The 14,473-nt window shown below is 40.1% G+C and overlaps 1 protein-coding gene across 3 annotated transcripts; it reads left to right on the top strand.

The window, feature by feature from the left end:
- Nucleotides 1–143: 143 nt before the first annotated feature.
- Nucleotides 144–12,877, top strand: si:dkey-67c22.2 (uncharacterized protein LOC792544 homolog). 3 transcript variants are annotated; one of them, XM_031730437.2, is made up of 10 exons: nt 144–327; nt 2,499–2,594; nt 4,150–4,357; nt 5,478–5,551; nt 5,649–7,466; nt 7,662–8,049; nt 8,204–8,727; nt 8,904–9,391; nt 9,840–9,931; nt 10,995–12,877. In XM_031730437.2, exons 2-9 carry the CDS (start codon nt 2,567–2,569, stop codon nt 9,912–9,914), a joined length of 3,603 nt encoding a protein of 1,200 aa, XP_031586297.2. In that variant the 5' UTR covers nt 144–327; nt 2,499–2,566; the 3' UTR covers nt 9,915–9,931; nt 10,995–12,877. The 3 variants fall into 3 exon arrangements, with proteins under 3 accessions (XP_031586297.2, XP_039456111.1, XP_031586298.2); XM_039600177.1 differs by lacking the exon at nt 144–327 and adding an exon at nt 372–495; XM_031730438.2 differs by lacking the exon at nt 144–327 and adding an exon at nt 754–854.
- The last annotated feature ends 1,596 nt before the right edge of the window (nt 12,878–14,473 follow it).

Genomic DNA, 14,473 nt, shown 5'->3' with positions numbered 1-14,473 from the left:
CTAAATTTCCACACCAACACGTATGTACACGATATGGCTATAGAGGTTTGGGCATTGTATGCTAAAGTAATTAATAAATAGGAAAACACCGAGACATAAACATGTCAAGTTTTAATGCATTTGGCTGCGCTTGGAGTTGCCTAGGTGACAGTGACGCCGCCATTCAAACCGCGGAGCATGGCATGTTGGGATACCTTCCCCATCATGGCGGGGCATCTAGTTGGCTAACGACTACGGTTAGCATATTCAGTGACTTCTTAGCATCGGTCAATTTGCATTCATTTGGCATCCTCTACGCGGGAAGCACAGCCATCCAACATTAACCGGGTACGTTTGCGTCACTGAATGGGCTGTATGATGAACGAACGAACTAATCTGTTTTGTTGAAAGAAGTAGCAGCCAAGTGATTAGCAAACTAGCTAACGAGCATGCTATGGCTAGCGGTAATGTCCTCGCTGGAGAGCAAGCGGGCAATGAGCCGACGTTGAGGCCGAGGTGTGCAGGCAGTATAGTTGTCTTTTACTGTTTTCGTGTTGCCTAGCTGGTAAGCGTTTAAGTTAAAGGGAATAATAGTTTGACGAACATCGCAATCATTGTTCTTTAAAAGTAAGCTAACGTTAACTAGCAGCTACCAGCTGCAGTCATCTGTGAATGAATGTTACCGTTAGCAGCGCAGGCCCGACAGCGGCTTATCTAACGTGTTAACGAACTGTCGCAGTTTGAAACTTTGTGTCCCTTGCTTTCGCCATCCATTTAGCTTTTGGTCTGCGAGTACAAGATGGTTATATTTCGCAGTTACTCAAAACTGTAGTATAATCTATCTGTTGCTGAAAGGCCAACTAAACTTGCTCAAGGTAACTGAATCCAAAAATAATGTGTTCTCTGGCGTTAGCTTTAGCTTTAATAGAGAAACGTAACGTCCACTAAACGTGTTAGCTATTTAACACCGTGTGCATCTTAGCGTAGTATCGTCTTTGTTTTCGTTGAAGTAACCAGTTCTGAATGTATCCTTAAGTGAAGCTTTCACGTCCCGAAATTGGTGTTATTAATAATGTTTGTGAACATCGGTGCTTTTCGCAGGTTATGTATCCATGCTGGCAAGGACTACTGATGGCTTTGTTAAAGCTTTAGCGTTACAAAAGCACTTGGTCCGTGAGTAATGTGCAGAGTTTAATGGAAAGAAAAAACCGAATTAAAAGCCACAAATAAGCAATTGGGACCTGATTGTAAAAGATTTATAGAATCATTTGTCAGATGTTACTTAAGATGCCAGTTGGTCTTAGATTTTGGCTAACGAAGCATTATTGTTTAAAACTACGTGGCTAAGTTATACTGTTGAATACTTGTGAAATATGTTTGCCTTCACAATTCAGATTCACTGTTGTTTGGTAGACAGCAAGGGTAAACTACCTGATTCTGGTTATTATGTCCTAAATGGGTTATGATATTGGCTTATAGTAGACATATTACTGGAAGTGCTAGAAAACCACTTTCTTCAGTAGTGGAATAAAAGACCAATGTTTTGTTCTTTGGACATGTAAATATTGAAGGATACTCATCTGCTAAATCTGTGTTGTCTATGTTGATTTTTCTGGTTGATAATTCATGGTTTATTTCCCAGAGTAATATTGAAGAGTGTTAATTGATCATTTTCCAGAAATATACCAGTTTTAATAAGGAAGTTGCTGCTCAAGACAAGGGACTTAAGTGTTAATCGTCAGTCTTTTTAAAAATTAGAGAAATGTAGGAAGATGGCCGTTTGATGGTCTGTTGTTGTTGTTTCACGGTAAAACTTGTGGTTAAATATAGCCCAAGCTATTCTGTTTTTCTTTCGGAATATTGTCTGATTTTGATGTACTGGTTTATATCCTTTTTCATAGGTGAGCTACCTTAGTTTCCTAGCAGAAGGCTATTCTCAAATAATTCATTTGTTTTGGTAAAATGAAAATGAAAATCAATATTTATCGCACCATGGCTATATTATTTGTGAGGGAGCATTAAGTTGGCTTGCCATGGGGACTGGGTAGAGTACACTGTGTCTGTTCAAGCATTTTTTCTTTCTTTTGATTTAGAAGAACAGAGCAGCTTTAATCACAGCCCTACTGATTACTTTGTGGCAGTTTTTGTACCTTTGGATAATTGCAGGGGCAAATAAAACACAAGTGTAGTAAATCAAATTTTTCTTCAGACTCATGTTAGGCATTAAGAATATTTCTCCCACGACATTTAAAACCAATTAGATCGGGCTGCTTTTTATTAGATAAGTGAATACCACTTAAATGGTATTTAGTCATCAACAGCAGTTGACTCATAATAACCAATGATTACTGTTTTGCTCCAAATCAGTAGAAAGTTTTCATCCTTACATGTAGTTTGAGGAAATATTAGCAGTTTGCATTAGCATTACCAAAATGTATACTAAAGTATGGTGATGAAATCTATATTTGGTATGGCATCCATTTGTTGCTCAAGTTAAATTACCTTTTTTCTCTCCCTAGAGTTGAGAGAGGGAACAGCACACCAGTGACATTGAAAGAATCTTTTACAAGATCAGCACAACAGCATAATGGAGTGTGCAGTGGACATCCCCTCAGGTAAGCGATGCACAAGTCCCAAAGAGGTCCGAATATGTTCAGATTTGACCCATTTTTTTTAAGTTTGTTTTTGCTGGTTTTTGCCCCACAGATTTCAGTGTTAAAGTTTCAGTCTGTGCCTCAGTAAATTTATGTGAAATGAATAAAGTCTAACTTATATTTATTGTTGTCTCTAATTTATGTGAAATTTAAAATAATTTTACAAAAAAAATAAAATCAAGTTGCTTTTGATTTCACTGCATGATTGAGGATGCCTTTTAGTCTTCATTTTTGGGAGGGATACACCACAGTATTTGTGCTAGTTTCTCTCCTCTGGTCTTCATTTCACCTTGTGTTTTTCTGTTTCACCATATGCTCCTCTCTTTGTGTAAAGCCCTTTACTTCCCTTTGCAACTAGCAAGCCCAGTGACATAAAGATAACTAAATGATTGATTAGTCTGTTTACAGTTAATTAGTTATTTTCCCAACAAATAACGATCTGTTCAGAAAGAGTAACACACTGGAAACACTGCTTGTTATTAGGCATGGACACAAATATGGTCATTGTTGAATATTTGAATAGTGATTAAATTATTAAAATACAAAAAATATTTAATGGTTTACATGTCTATTTCGTCTGAAAATATTGTTCTTTTGCAATGCTGTGTAAGATGTAATGTCCTATTAGTGTCAGATGGTGGTAGTATTGATCCGAGCTGTTTGCCTATCACTAATAAACAATAAGCAGGCATCTGATTGGTAAAAATGTGTTTACATTGTACAAACAGGAAAACCATGTAGAACCAAACGCTACTGCAGCTGCCAAAAAGTCGTCTTTTATCTTGGGTAAAATAAGTACCAATAATTAGATCTAGTATTCTCTCAAACAGGTAAAGCTAGTATCTGGGTATGCACTGTAATTTGATAGTTGTTTATGTGGGCTGTGATCTCCAAAGAACAGTCAAGTAGTTGCCAGTGAAAACTAAATTGTGAATGAGATGTCAATCCTTGTATTCCAAGTGTATGGGAAACACAACCTTAAAGGCTGTTGGGAATGATGTAGTTGTTTGGGCTCAGGTTTTACTGCCTGCTGTTCTGTCAGTATCATTGATCAGCTCCTCATCCAGTCTACTAGATTCTGGAAACTGGCTGAAGAAGGTTATCAAAACATGTGAACATTCAGAGTATCTCATGCCTCATTAGGTTTGACCAGCACTCTTGAACACCATCTGGCATTCCCCAGAACCATGTACAGAGTTGGTTACAGTTAACCCCCTCTCTAGATGGTTCTGGTTTTCTCTTGAACTGTTTTCACCCAGTGTTGGATTTGACATTGAACAGGATATTCAAGATGCCAGCTCCGTGCACACAAAGTCCAGTTTGTAGCACAAAGTTTGTGATGTTTTGTCACAAAAGTGTTAGAATTATGCAGGTAATTGTTGAGTGAATTCACAGAGAGTGTGTGGCCATCACCCTTCCTACTGGGTGCTCTTGCCTTAAAAAAACCAAAAAAAACCATGAAAAGTGGTAAATTACCCAGACTTGTGTAATTTGAAATATTCGATTCCCTGTGCAGGTGAGGAGGAGGCACCTGAGAAAGATGACATGAATGCCAAGGAAGAGCTTGAGCCTTCCCACAAGAAAAACAAGAAACACAGAAAACACAAGAGCAAGAAGAAGAAGAGGCGGAGGAAGGGCGAGAAGGAGAGTAGTTCAGAATCTGGTGCCGAGTCAGATGTTGAGCCTCCACCTCCACCGAGACCTGTCAGGACCACCAGAGCCAGGTTGGGAAAATTTTAAATTCTAAACTAAATATAATGGTCTCTGAGACTTGGTAAGTTAGCACAGTAAAAATTGTACATTACTTAATATTTAGCGTTTTTCTTTCTTTCATACAAAAGCAGTTGGTTAATAAAAGTTTAATTTTCCAAAGCAAAATAATCAGTTTGGTTTTTCAGAAGTGCTTAGATTTCTGTAGATGACTCTTTGCCGTTACTGTCCATGGACTGATTCATGCTTACTATTGTACCTTGAAGGCCTACATTTGACCAGCGAAAATCCTGTATTCAAACTACTGGAAATTATTTGCAGTCTTAAATTTTAACATGTGATTGTTTATTATGTAAGTCATAATTGTAGACAAATGTAATCTTGACTAAAATAACACATAGACGTTGCATTTTTCTTTTTTCTTTTTTCTTTTTTTTAATGTAAGTAGAAATAACTGAAATTGTAAACTACTAAAATAAGATAAAAGTTGAAGTTGTTTTAAAAAAATGTCCTATATTAAATAGGAAGCTTTTCTAAGAAAAGTTACAAGGTGCCTTTTGTGTTGGGCACAGACTGCATGAATTGTAAAGATTTTTGATGGATCTGTTCTCTTTTGATGAGCAGTTTGAGAGGAATCACAACATTTAATCAGCTACCTCAACAACCAATGATCTGTGTCCTCTCTAAACCTTGGTGCAGAACAGACACATGCACATTATCTTAATTTTCCAAATGTCTATATCTACATATTGTTATCTTTCTTTTGTTGGTACCATTCATTCAATTGAAATTGCATGAATGTAACGCTGTCTGCATCTCTTTTACAACACTCATGACAAATCAATTTTGTCTAAGTGAGCCCATGGTTGCAATTAGGGTGACCTCCACTTCATAGCCAGTTAACAGAGCTATACATCTGAGCAAAAAAGTAGCAGGTTTTGCCTGTGACTAAAGACTTACTGAATTCTGAATCAACCCAGTGTGCTATTTCAATTAATTTTCACTCTGTCTGTGAAGCATTTTTGATAGAATTGCTGAATTTTGTGTTTCATTTGTGTTATTTATGTATTTATTTTGTTTTTTACAGATTAACAAGGAAAAATCTCTTTAACTTAGTTTTTGTTGTATTTTTAGTGCCAGACTGGCAGCAGCTGCAGGAATTGGAGACCAAGGAATCAAGGAAGAAAGCAAAAAGGATCCAATTACAGGTAGGAGAAAGTCAGACATGGCTATAATTGATGATTGCTTAAAAAGCAATGGTTTAATGTCATATCTTTTTTTTTTTTAAATCGTGATTTTCTTCAGATCGTGTTGATACAGAGGGAGAGACAAAATCCAAAAAACAAAAAAGGCATGCAGCTAAAAAGAAGAAGAAAAAGAGAAAGAAAGATGAAAAGCAGGAAAAGAAATCCCCATCTCGCTCCCCTTCTGAAAGCAGCTCTGCCTCAGGTTCAGACTCTGAAGGTGAAGGAGGCAAAGCATCTGGTGGTGGTAAATACTCTCCAGCTGTGGCATCTGACCTCAAAGAACCAGTATCCAGACTGGTTCCAAAAGGCAAACGAGGAGAGGAGAAACCCCTTCCCATCATTGAGCAGAAATCTGAATTGCTTGGGGTCAAAAAAGAAGAGACATCAGATATCGATGTGCCCACAACTGAGGCGCAGGACAGTAACATTAATGAATTGGAAGAGAAGCCTATGAGATCACCTTCTGTAGACCAGGAAGAGGCAGTCCAGATGGCAACAGTTAAAGTTAAAACAGAGTGCAGTCAGGGAGATGGTACATTCAGCCATGCCCAGGAATTGCCTGACATAATCCCAAAACAGGAAGGTGCTGCTCAAAGAGATGACCCAGTACTGAAAGATCAGACAAATTCAATTCAGAGGGCGAAAGTCACGGAGGATGAATTGCGTAATTCTCCTTCACCTTCCAGAACCCTAGAAATAAAGAAGTCTGAGTCAGGCCCAAGTCGGTCACCATCACGTAGTCCCAGCAGGCAGGAGTCTCAGACAACATCATTAGTGAAAGAACGGTCAAGAACCCATTCCAGGTCACCCTCAAAGGGAAAGCAGTCTGCAAGTCCTATAAAGGACACCCGTTCTCGGTCCCGCTCTGAGACCCCTAAATCCCAGACGAAGTCACTGTCTCCACCCCGCAAGTCTCCGAAAAGAGTAAGCCGTCGGTCCCGATCCACTTCTCACTCTGTCACCCCTAAAAAGAAAGTGTCAAAGTCTCCAAGGAAGTCCAGGTCTCCGAAACGGCGGAGGAGTTCCCTATCTGTTTCCCCAAAGCGTCGTCATCCTTCTCCGTCTCCAAAAAGAAAGATATCACGGTCCCCTAAACGTGACAGGCGGAGGTCACCATCTCTGTCTCGGTCTCCGAGGAGAAGTCGAAGGTCAAAGTCCCGTTCCCGTGGAGGCACGCGGCACTCCAGGACCCGCTCACCTCGACGAGGGGGTGGAGTTGGCAGACGTTCGCTGTCACGTTCAATCACTAGACCCCGTCGCTCCCACTCTAGATCCAGACGTCCCTTTGGCCGCTCCAGATCACGGTCACCAGCAAGACGTACTGGAGGGAGACGCTCCAGGAGTCGATCCTTGTCTCGGCGCAAGCGATCACCACTCCCCAGATCCCGTCGTTCAAGATCTCGGTCGGTCCGCAGGAGCAGACGAACTCGGTCACGTTCTATTGTAGTGCTAAAGCGCAATCGTCGCTCCAGATCCAGGAGTCCCCGCAAACGGACAAAATCCAGGACCCCTCCCTCCAGACGGCGGTCTAAATCCCGGTCTCCAGTCAGAAGGCGCTCTCGTTCCCCTGCTAAGAGAAACCGTTCACCACCACGGTCTAGTAGACGCTCTAGGTCTCGCTCATTGTCTCGAAGACACCGGTTAAAGTCACATTCACCACCGCCTAGCAAAAGGAGGTCCAAAACTCCTAGGAAGAGTGGAAGAAGATCAAAGTCTAAATCTGAGTCTGCTGACTGCAGGTCTAGGTCTGAATCAAGTGGTGGGCTTTCTGACAGCTCATCTCCAGCCAGATCCACATCTCCTTCCCCAGTTAAACAGAAGAAGCCCTCCTTGCTTAAGGTTGCTGGGGAAAATGGAGGACTTGCAGCTACAGAAGGTGAGACCTTTTCCCTTCAAAATATTTAAGTAAGCCATGAAAACCAGTGTTTTTCCCCAGATGTATTTATCTTCATACAAGTGTCCCAATTCATATATTGCCCCTACTTATCATTAGATTCAAGTAATTCATTTTATTGATTGGTTTTGTTTATGTAAATGTGCATATCTTCATGATATGTCATTTACGTTGCAGGTGCTTGGAAGCCTGTACTCCCAGCAACAGCTTCCAGCTCTGAAATTGGGAATTCTTCAGAAAAGTTGCAGGATCAGCTTGTTAATCGGACAAGTTCAGATTCTCCTCAAAAAGGGGGGGATGCTTCCAGGTCCAGGTCTGTTTCTCAAGAGCCTGGGACTGGCACGGATGGGTCAGATTGTTCGGAAGGCTCAGATGAGGAAGAGGAATCTCCAGTTAAAACCGGATCCAAAAGCCAGAGAAGCTCCTCACGTTCAGCATCTCCAGAAGTACAGAAGAAGCAGCTTTCCCCATCTCCCTCACCCGCGGAGCGCAGAAAACTTTCTCGTTCAACTTCATCACCTCGGCGTTCAGCATCAAAGTCTACATCCAGAAGAAAACTGTCCAGGTTTGTTTTGTGGTATTACATGATACCAAAATAGTAAAAGAGAGAAATCTCTCCCTCTTGCTTGCTCTGTAGTTGTTAAACTGCTGGACTGTGTACAGATATTAAATGTGAGTACATTGTACGGTTATCAGTCTTATCATTTACCTTCCCTTAGGTCCAAGTCTCCAGTGAAGAAAAGAGAATCTGTTTCTCCATCAGAGAGGAAGAAGCGACGGTCCAAATCTCGGAGCCCTGCCCGTCGTCGGAGATCAAGGTCCCGGTCTGCCACGCGACGCAAGCGCTCACGGTCCAAGTCACGAACCAAAACGCGCCGGTCCAAGTCCCGTTCTCCAACCCGCAGGAGGCGATCTCGTTCACGCTCACCAAATCCCAGAGGAAGGAGAAAGTCCACAGAAAGGAGTAAGCGCTCTAAGAGTCGCTCGACTGGCCGCAGAAAAAGGTCCAGATCAGGAGACAGAAGCAGGCGATCCAGATCTCGTTCACCAGATCGTAGACGCAGGTCAAGGTCGAGGGGTCGAGGGAGGCGCCCAGTATTTCGCAGTCGATCCTTTGACAGACGAGACAGGTGGAAGAGGGAACCTAGCCACTCTCCAGTTCTCATCCTCCGCAAACAACGTCGCTCAGGGTCCCGGACACGACGCAGCACCAGCAAGACTCCTCCACGGCTGACTGATCTGGGTAAGACATTTTGATGTTACATTTCTAAACATTTATGCAACATGTTTACATGATTTTTCTTTTTGTGCTCCACATATGCAAGAGGTTTTTTTTCTTAATTCCATTTTTTATCTAAGCTTCCTTTGCCCTAATGTGTTACCCCTCATTCTGTCAATCTTTTACCCTCCTTTCCTCAGATAAGGATCAGTTGCTCGAGATAGCCAAGGCTAATGCTGCTGCCATGTGTGCCAAGGCCGGGGTTCCAATTCCTGAGAGTCTTCGACCAAAAGCCATCCTTCAGCTCCCTCTGCCTACTCCATCTCCTTCCCCCATCTCCTTACCTTTGCCATTGCCCCTTCCAATGGGCATGGGAATGCCAAACATGCCGAATATGCCCAACATGGGTCCAATGGGGTTACCAAATATTCCAGGAATACCCAGCATGTCAAATATCACTATGAGTGCTGCTGTGGCAAGTATGACAGCAGCTACTATGACCGCTGCCTTGACCAACATGGGTGCCCTGGCGGCCATGCCTCCCCTTGCTCCACTTCCTACAATAACTAACAAGCCTCCCCCGTGCCTTGTCCCACCAACACCATCTCTTAACCTGGACCACATCGAGGAAGCCAAGAGGAAAGTCACTCAGCAGGCTAACATACATACCATCAAAGAGCTTACTGAGGTAAACGTGTAGTTTTGATTCAGATTTTGATTGATGTTGCTGTTTTTCTGAAATCATGTGGAACAGAAAATAATGAAGTGGGTTGTTTTGTGTTTTTTGTTATTTATTTATTAAATTTTTAAAATGGTTCCAGACTTTAGTACATTTATCTTTTTATTTGAGTAGGTTTTTATCTATTGAAAGAATAATGTGTGGGATATAGCCATCTAAAACAAATCACACTAAGTGCAAATTGAAAGCAGTTAGAATATTAAATATTTGACATAGTGACATAATGTTTTTCAGGGTTCAGTTATATTGAGGTGAAGTTGTTTGTCACCATGCAAAGAACACAATAGAATTTCTGTCTCCTGTGTTGTCTACTTTTGAACCCCATGACATTTTTGTAATGGTTCATATATGTAAAGTATGGACCATTCTTTACCTGATGTTTTTGTTTTTTTTGTAGAAGTGTAAGATGATTGCAAATAGCAAGGAGGAGATGGCCACTGCTAAACCACATGTCTCAGATGATGAAAGCTAAACACCCCAACCCTCAAGGTAAAAGTCCGTCTTTATTTGATTTCTATATCAGTCTGTACCTTGGTCTTTATATTAATTTCATAAATTATACATTATTCTCATATAGGTTCCTCATTCTGCTTTGTGCTGTAACACTTTTCAGCAGCTTAATGATTAAGCTCCATCAAATAAACAATTTTTGATTTGATTTTTATATTAATTGAATGACACAAAGTTATAGCCCATCAAATGCTACAGTAAGAATCACTGATCTTTGTGCTGTCAAAGCAAATGTGAAGTGTCCGTGTTGTACATTAAGAAAGGTGTAGCATTCATTATTTTCTCTTGAAACTCTTTGAAATTACCAGAATTTTAAAATTGATTATGAATAATGTGTCTGATCTTCATTTGACTGTTTGTTGTGATTAGTGTGGGCTGATTGTTTGTCCATAATTGTGACTCTGATGAAGTCGGGCCTCATTTACAAGTAATCACTTCAAAATCTTGGCAATTCCAAAGAGTTCACCAGTTCTTTGTTTAAACTATACATTACTTAAATCACTAAAGCCAACTGTGCACTTTCAGCTTTAAAAATTGCACATTTACTATTATAGCTGCAGTTGAAAATATAAATTTTGCTTTTGTTCTTGTAAATGACACTATTTGTGTTCCCCATAACAACGGAGACCTCTAAATATGTTATTTTTGTTCATGCAGATATTTAGGCACTAGGTCATACATTAGCCTGGAAAGGCATGTAGTTTTTAGTCTAGCTCTGGTATCATGCTATAGCTGGTGGACAACAACTTGTGCACTGCCATAATGCCCTGAGTGGAGCGCCCGCTCTAATTTTAGTACTAATTTAGAACACAAGCACGTCAACATCAGTAGAGCTATTATAGTTTAAGCTCACAGGGTATACCGACCTGAGAACAGTTCATACCAAACCAAATAATTCAGAAGAAATAAATGCACATTACACCTCTGTTTTTGTGCATAGATGGTGATTATTTAATCAGTTTTGTGATTTTTGTCAATTAATCAAACTAGACAAAATACCATACATTTATACGTTCTTTTATATGTCTTTGTCTCTATACAGCCTCTTCCCTCGAAGGACTGAAGGAAAACATTTTTTTGTCTTTTTCCCCCCCCAAGAGGGCTTTTCTCTCTGTTAGCCAGATGACGTGACTGAGTGGAGGAGCACTATAGTTGTCATACACAACATAGGAGTACTGGCCACTGCCCCACTCTGCTCCCCGGTTTGTCGGAGTGAGATACAACCAGACTTCCACCTGTGATGCCGCTGAGAAAACTGGGGACTCTGGGGCGTGCAACGGTTGGATGACTGTACTGTGTGTGTGCGTGTGTGTGTTTGTACATAGTGACTTTCACCACCAACACCTCAGTGTTTCTGCTTATGCAAGCAGTCACTGTTGTAAAAACTGAAGAGGAAACAAACCAAACTAGTGGCGCAAGTGTTTTTGTAAACTGCCTCCAAGTTTCTCTACATTTGTTTTACCTTCATGCTTTCTTAAGAATTGTGTTCAGTGGAGACTGTTTCCTTGTTCTGCTGTATTTTTCCCTCGGTTATCTCTAGTCCCTGATTTTATAAATAAATAATGCATATTAAGTTAGAGATAGTAGATCCTCACGTGTTTTAATAAGCTTGGATCTCCAGGGTGAGAGGGTAACCACAGGTTCTTTTGAAGGAAAGAGTCATTTGAATACATAGGTTGCCAAAAAAAAAAAAGAGTGCTTGAATTGTGGCAATGAAAAAAGAATTTCATTTCACTAAATATGACTAATTCAGTTTGTACTGCCCTGGGTGTGAGTCGCCCCCTCCCCACCCCCCTGTTTTTATAGCACCAAGCTGATCTTTGATTCTGTCCTGGTCTTTCATTTGGGCTTTGTTGGGATGTTTTGAACTTGGGAACATGTTTTGCTTCAAATTTTGAAAGGGGAGTTTATTTTTCCATCAGTTTGGCAACAAGTGCAGTTTGTCAGGCATGTCAAGCAGTGCAGATTGATGGGCTGTCTTGGAGGTACTTAAGACAAGTGGTGAATATCCTAAATTTAGATCACAGGCAGAAACGGTTGAGAAGGTTCCCTGATGAGAAAAAGAAGGGTGCATATTTATAGAGTTCATCAGTACAGGTTTATCAGGTTTTTAGTTTACACATTTAAATGTCAGTTGTTTGTGTTTATGGGTCTTTTTTTAAGAGGCAGACATGGCATGTCAGTTCTATGAAAGGTATGGTTTTATTGTACTGAGCTGGGGCTAGCGCATGGCTAATACTGTAGAATGAGCTGACGATGCTCTGTTTTTGTGTATTCGACAATCAGGTTATTTCTCTCAATATGCTTGTTTTGAAGAAAGAACTATAGCCGCTTGAAATGTACACGTCTTGTACTCAGGTGGCAAATACGAGTGAATTGATATCAAGAAAAGTGTATTGTGCAAACATGAAACGCCCAACAAGCCCTTTTGATTTAATTTCATCACATTTAATATTTGCTTTCCATGTAAATGCTATTACATTATCCTGTATTATGTGGGCCGGGAAAACATGTTTCATAGAATTAATTTGTCCCTAACTGAAGAACAAAGACAAACTTGGTGCTTTTGGGAAAACTGACAGGGACAAGCTTTTTTTTTTTTTTTTTTTTTTGCTTTTTTTTCTGGTTTTACAAAAATCTTGCACTCATAATTCATTTTCATTTATTTTCATTAGAGGGAGGAATATTTCTGAATCCATCTGGCTTTGTCTTCCTCCCATTCCCAGGGCTGTTTAACTGTAGGAGGGAATCTGTGAAAGTTTTAACAAGACTTATTCGGTTGACTTGATCCCTGAGGTAGCTATTTTAATGAAAGAAAAAACAAGATGACGCATTTTAGGATTTTTTTTTTGGTCATTTGAATATTACATCGCTTGCTTTGTACATAAATGTGTTGATGATTATTAAAAACCTCAATGATATGTACTTCTGATCTCCTGTGCTCTGTTGACTTTAGTCATTTTTATGTGGATCTTAATTTCTGGAGAAATTTCCAGTGACATCATCATTACAAAACATTATTTTGAATATTACAAGAATTAGTATAAATATGGACTAGTAAAACTTCCCATAGAGGGTGCATGTATTTTCAGCTCCAAGCTGTGCTGTACTAACATGCATTGCAATAAAAAAAAAAGTCATCCATAGTTTAGTGTTTGTGTGAGGAAATTTTCAGTTGTGATTTTAAAGGTGTGTGGCAATACACTGGCATGATGGGTGATTTGAAGTGGATTTAACACATCCTGTTCGTACTTAAGCTAGAGGTTTTGGATATGTAGAAAAACTAATGAATACTAGTACTACTATTTGGCAAAGCGATGTGAACACTCGGATGCATAAGTAGATGACATTTTTAAAGAAATTGATTTTGTGTTTTGTATTGCATGGTAAGAACTACACTTAATGAATTAAATTCTCCAAACTTTGATTGAAACAATGCACTGTTCAATATTCCATCAAATGTCTCTTGGTTCCGTCTAGTGGAGTCCAAGACTTCTAAATTTACCAGTTTGCAGGGGCATTTTTAAATATATATTTTTAAGGGCACAGCATGGTTTAAATGATCTCTACTGAATTTATAGAGTCATATTAAAAAGCTGGTGGAGTGTTGTTTGCCCTTTAGGGGGGAAAAGCTATTTTACTGAAATGTGTTATTAGACACAGTTTTTATAAGATGTGTGTCTCAGATCATTTTTCCCTCAGACAAGTTAGGTTGGTATATATGCATTGGCTACTTCAGTATGAACACTTGTTTAATTTCTCGTTAACAGCTTCTTCAAAAGAGTCAGCAGTGAGTGGCAGTTCTCTGGGTTAAAATACCTTGTTGATGTCAGAGAAGAATAGCCAGACTACTTCAAGCTGGAAGAAGACAACTATAACTAGAATAACCAGTGGTTAGAACCAGAACATGCAAAATGCATCTAACAATGAAGCAGGTGGGCTACGGCAGCAGAAGACTTAACCCGGTGCTACTCCTGTCGGCTAAAAACAGAAACTGAGCTACAGCTCACAGGGCCGCACCAAAATCAGACCATGCAAGATAGGAAAAACGTTTCCTGATTTGATGAGCCTTGATCTCTGCTGCCACATTCACATAGATGAGTCAGAATTAAACGACATGAAAGCATGGATCCATCCTGCCTTGAATCCTTGGTTGTGGTGGCGGTGTAATGGTGTGGGGGATGTTTTCTTGGCACCCTTTTTAGCCCTTTCGTACAAACTGAGCATCATTTAAACATCACAGAATCAGAATCAGTGTTACTGATAAAGCATCTGTACACATAGAAGGAATAGGGCTCTGATTATTTCTTTGCTCTCAATGTACCACATAATAAACAACAGACAATAGCAACTAAGTGTTGTTGCTGACAATGTCCACCCCTTTGTGACCACAGTGCACCCATTTTTGGTGGAAACATGTTAAAAATAACAATAACACCTGCCTAAAATGTGGGCATGACACTTTTTTAAGAAAAATGCAATACATTAAAGTGATGCAATTCAAGAGAAATTGCCAAGTTA

Source organism: Oreochromis aureus, linkage group 16 (assembly GCF_013358895.1).
Source record: "Oreochromis aureus strain Israel breed Guangdong linkage group 16, ZZ_aureus, whole genome shotgun sequence".
Taxonomy (NCBI): Eukaryota; Metazoa; Chordata; class Actinopteri; order Cichliformes; family Cichlidae; genus Oreochromis; species Oreochromis aureus.
This window is presented reverse-complemented; position numbering and strand designations above follow the sequence as displayed.

Excerpts from the sequence above, each read along its gene's own strand:
- si:dkey-67c22.2 (XM_031730437.2), top strand. The coding sequence starts at position 2,567 with ATGGAGTGTGCAGTGGACATCCCCTCAG. Across the intron at positions 2,595-4,149 it reads TGCAGTGGACATCCCCTCAG|GTGAGGAGGAGGCACCTGAG; the intron begins GTAAGCGATGCA and ends TTCCCTGTGCAG. Across the intron at positions 4,358-5,477 it reads GTCAGGACCACCAGAGCCAG|TGCCAGACTGGCAGCAGCTG; the intron begins GTTGGGAAAATT and ends TTGTATTTTTAG.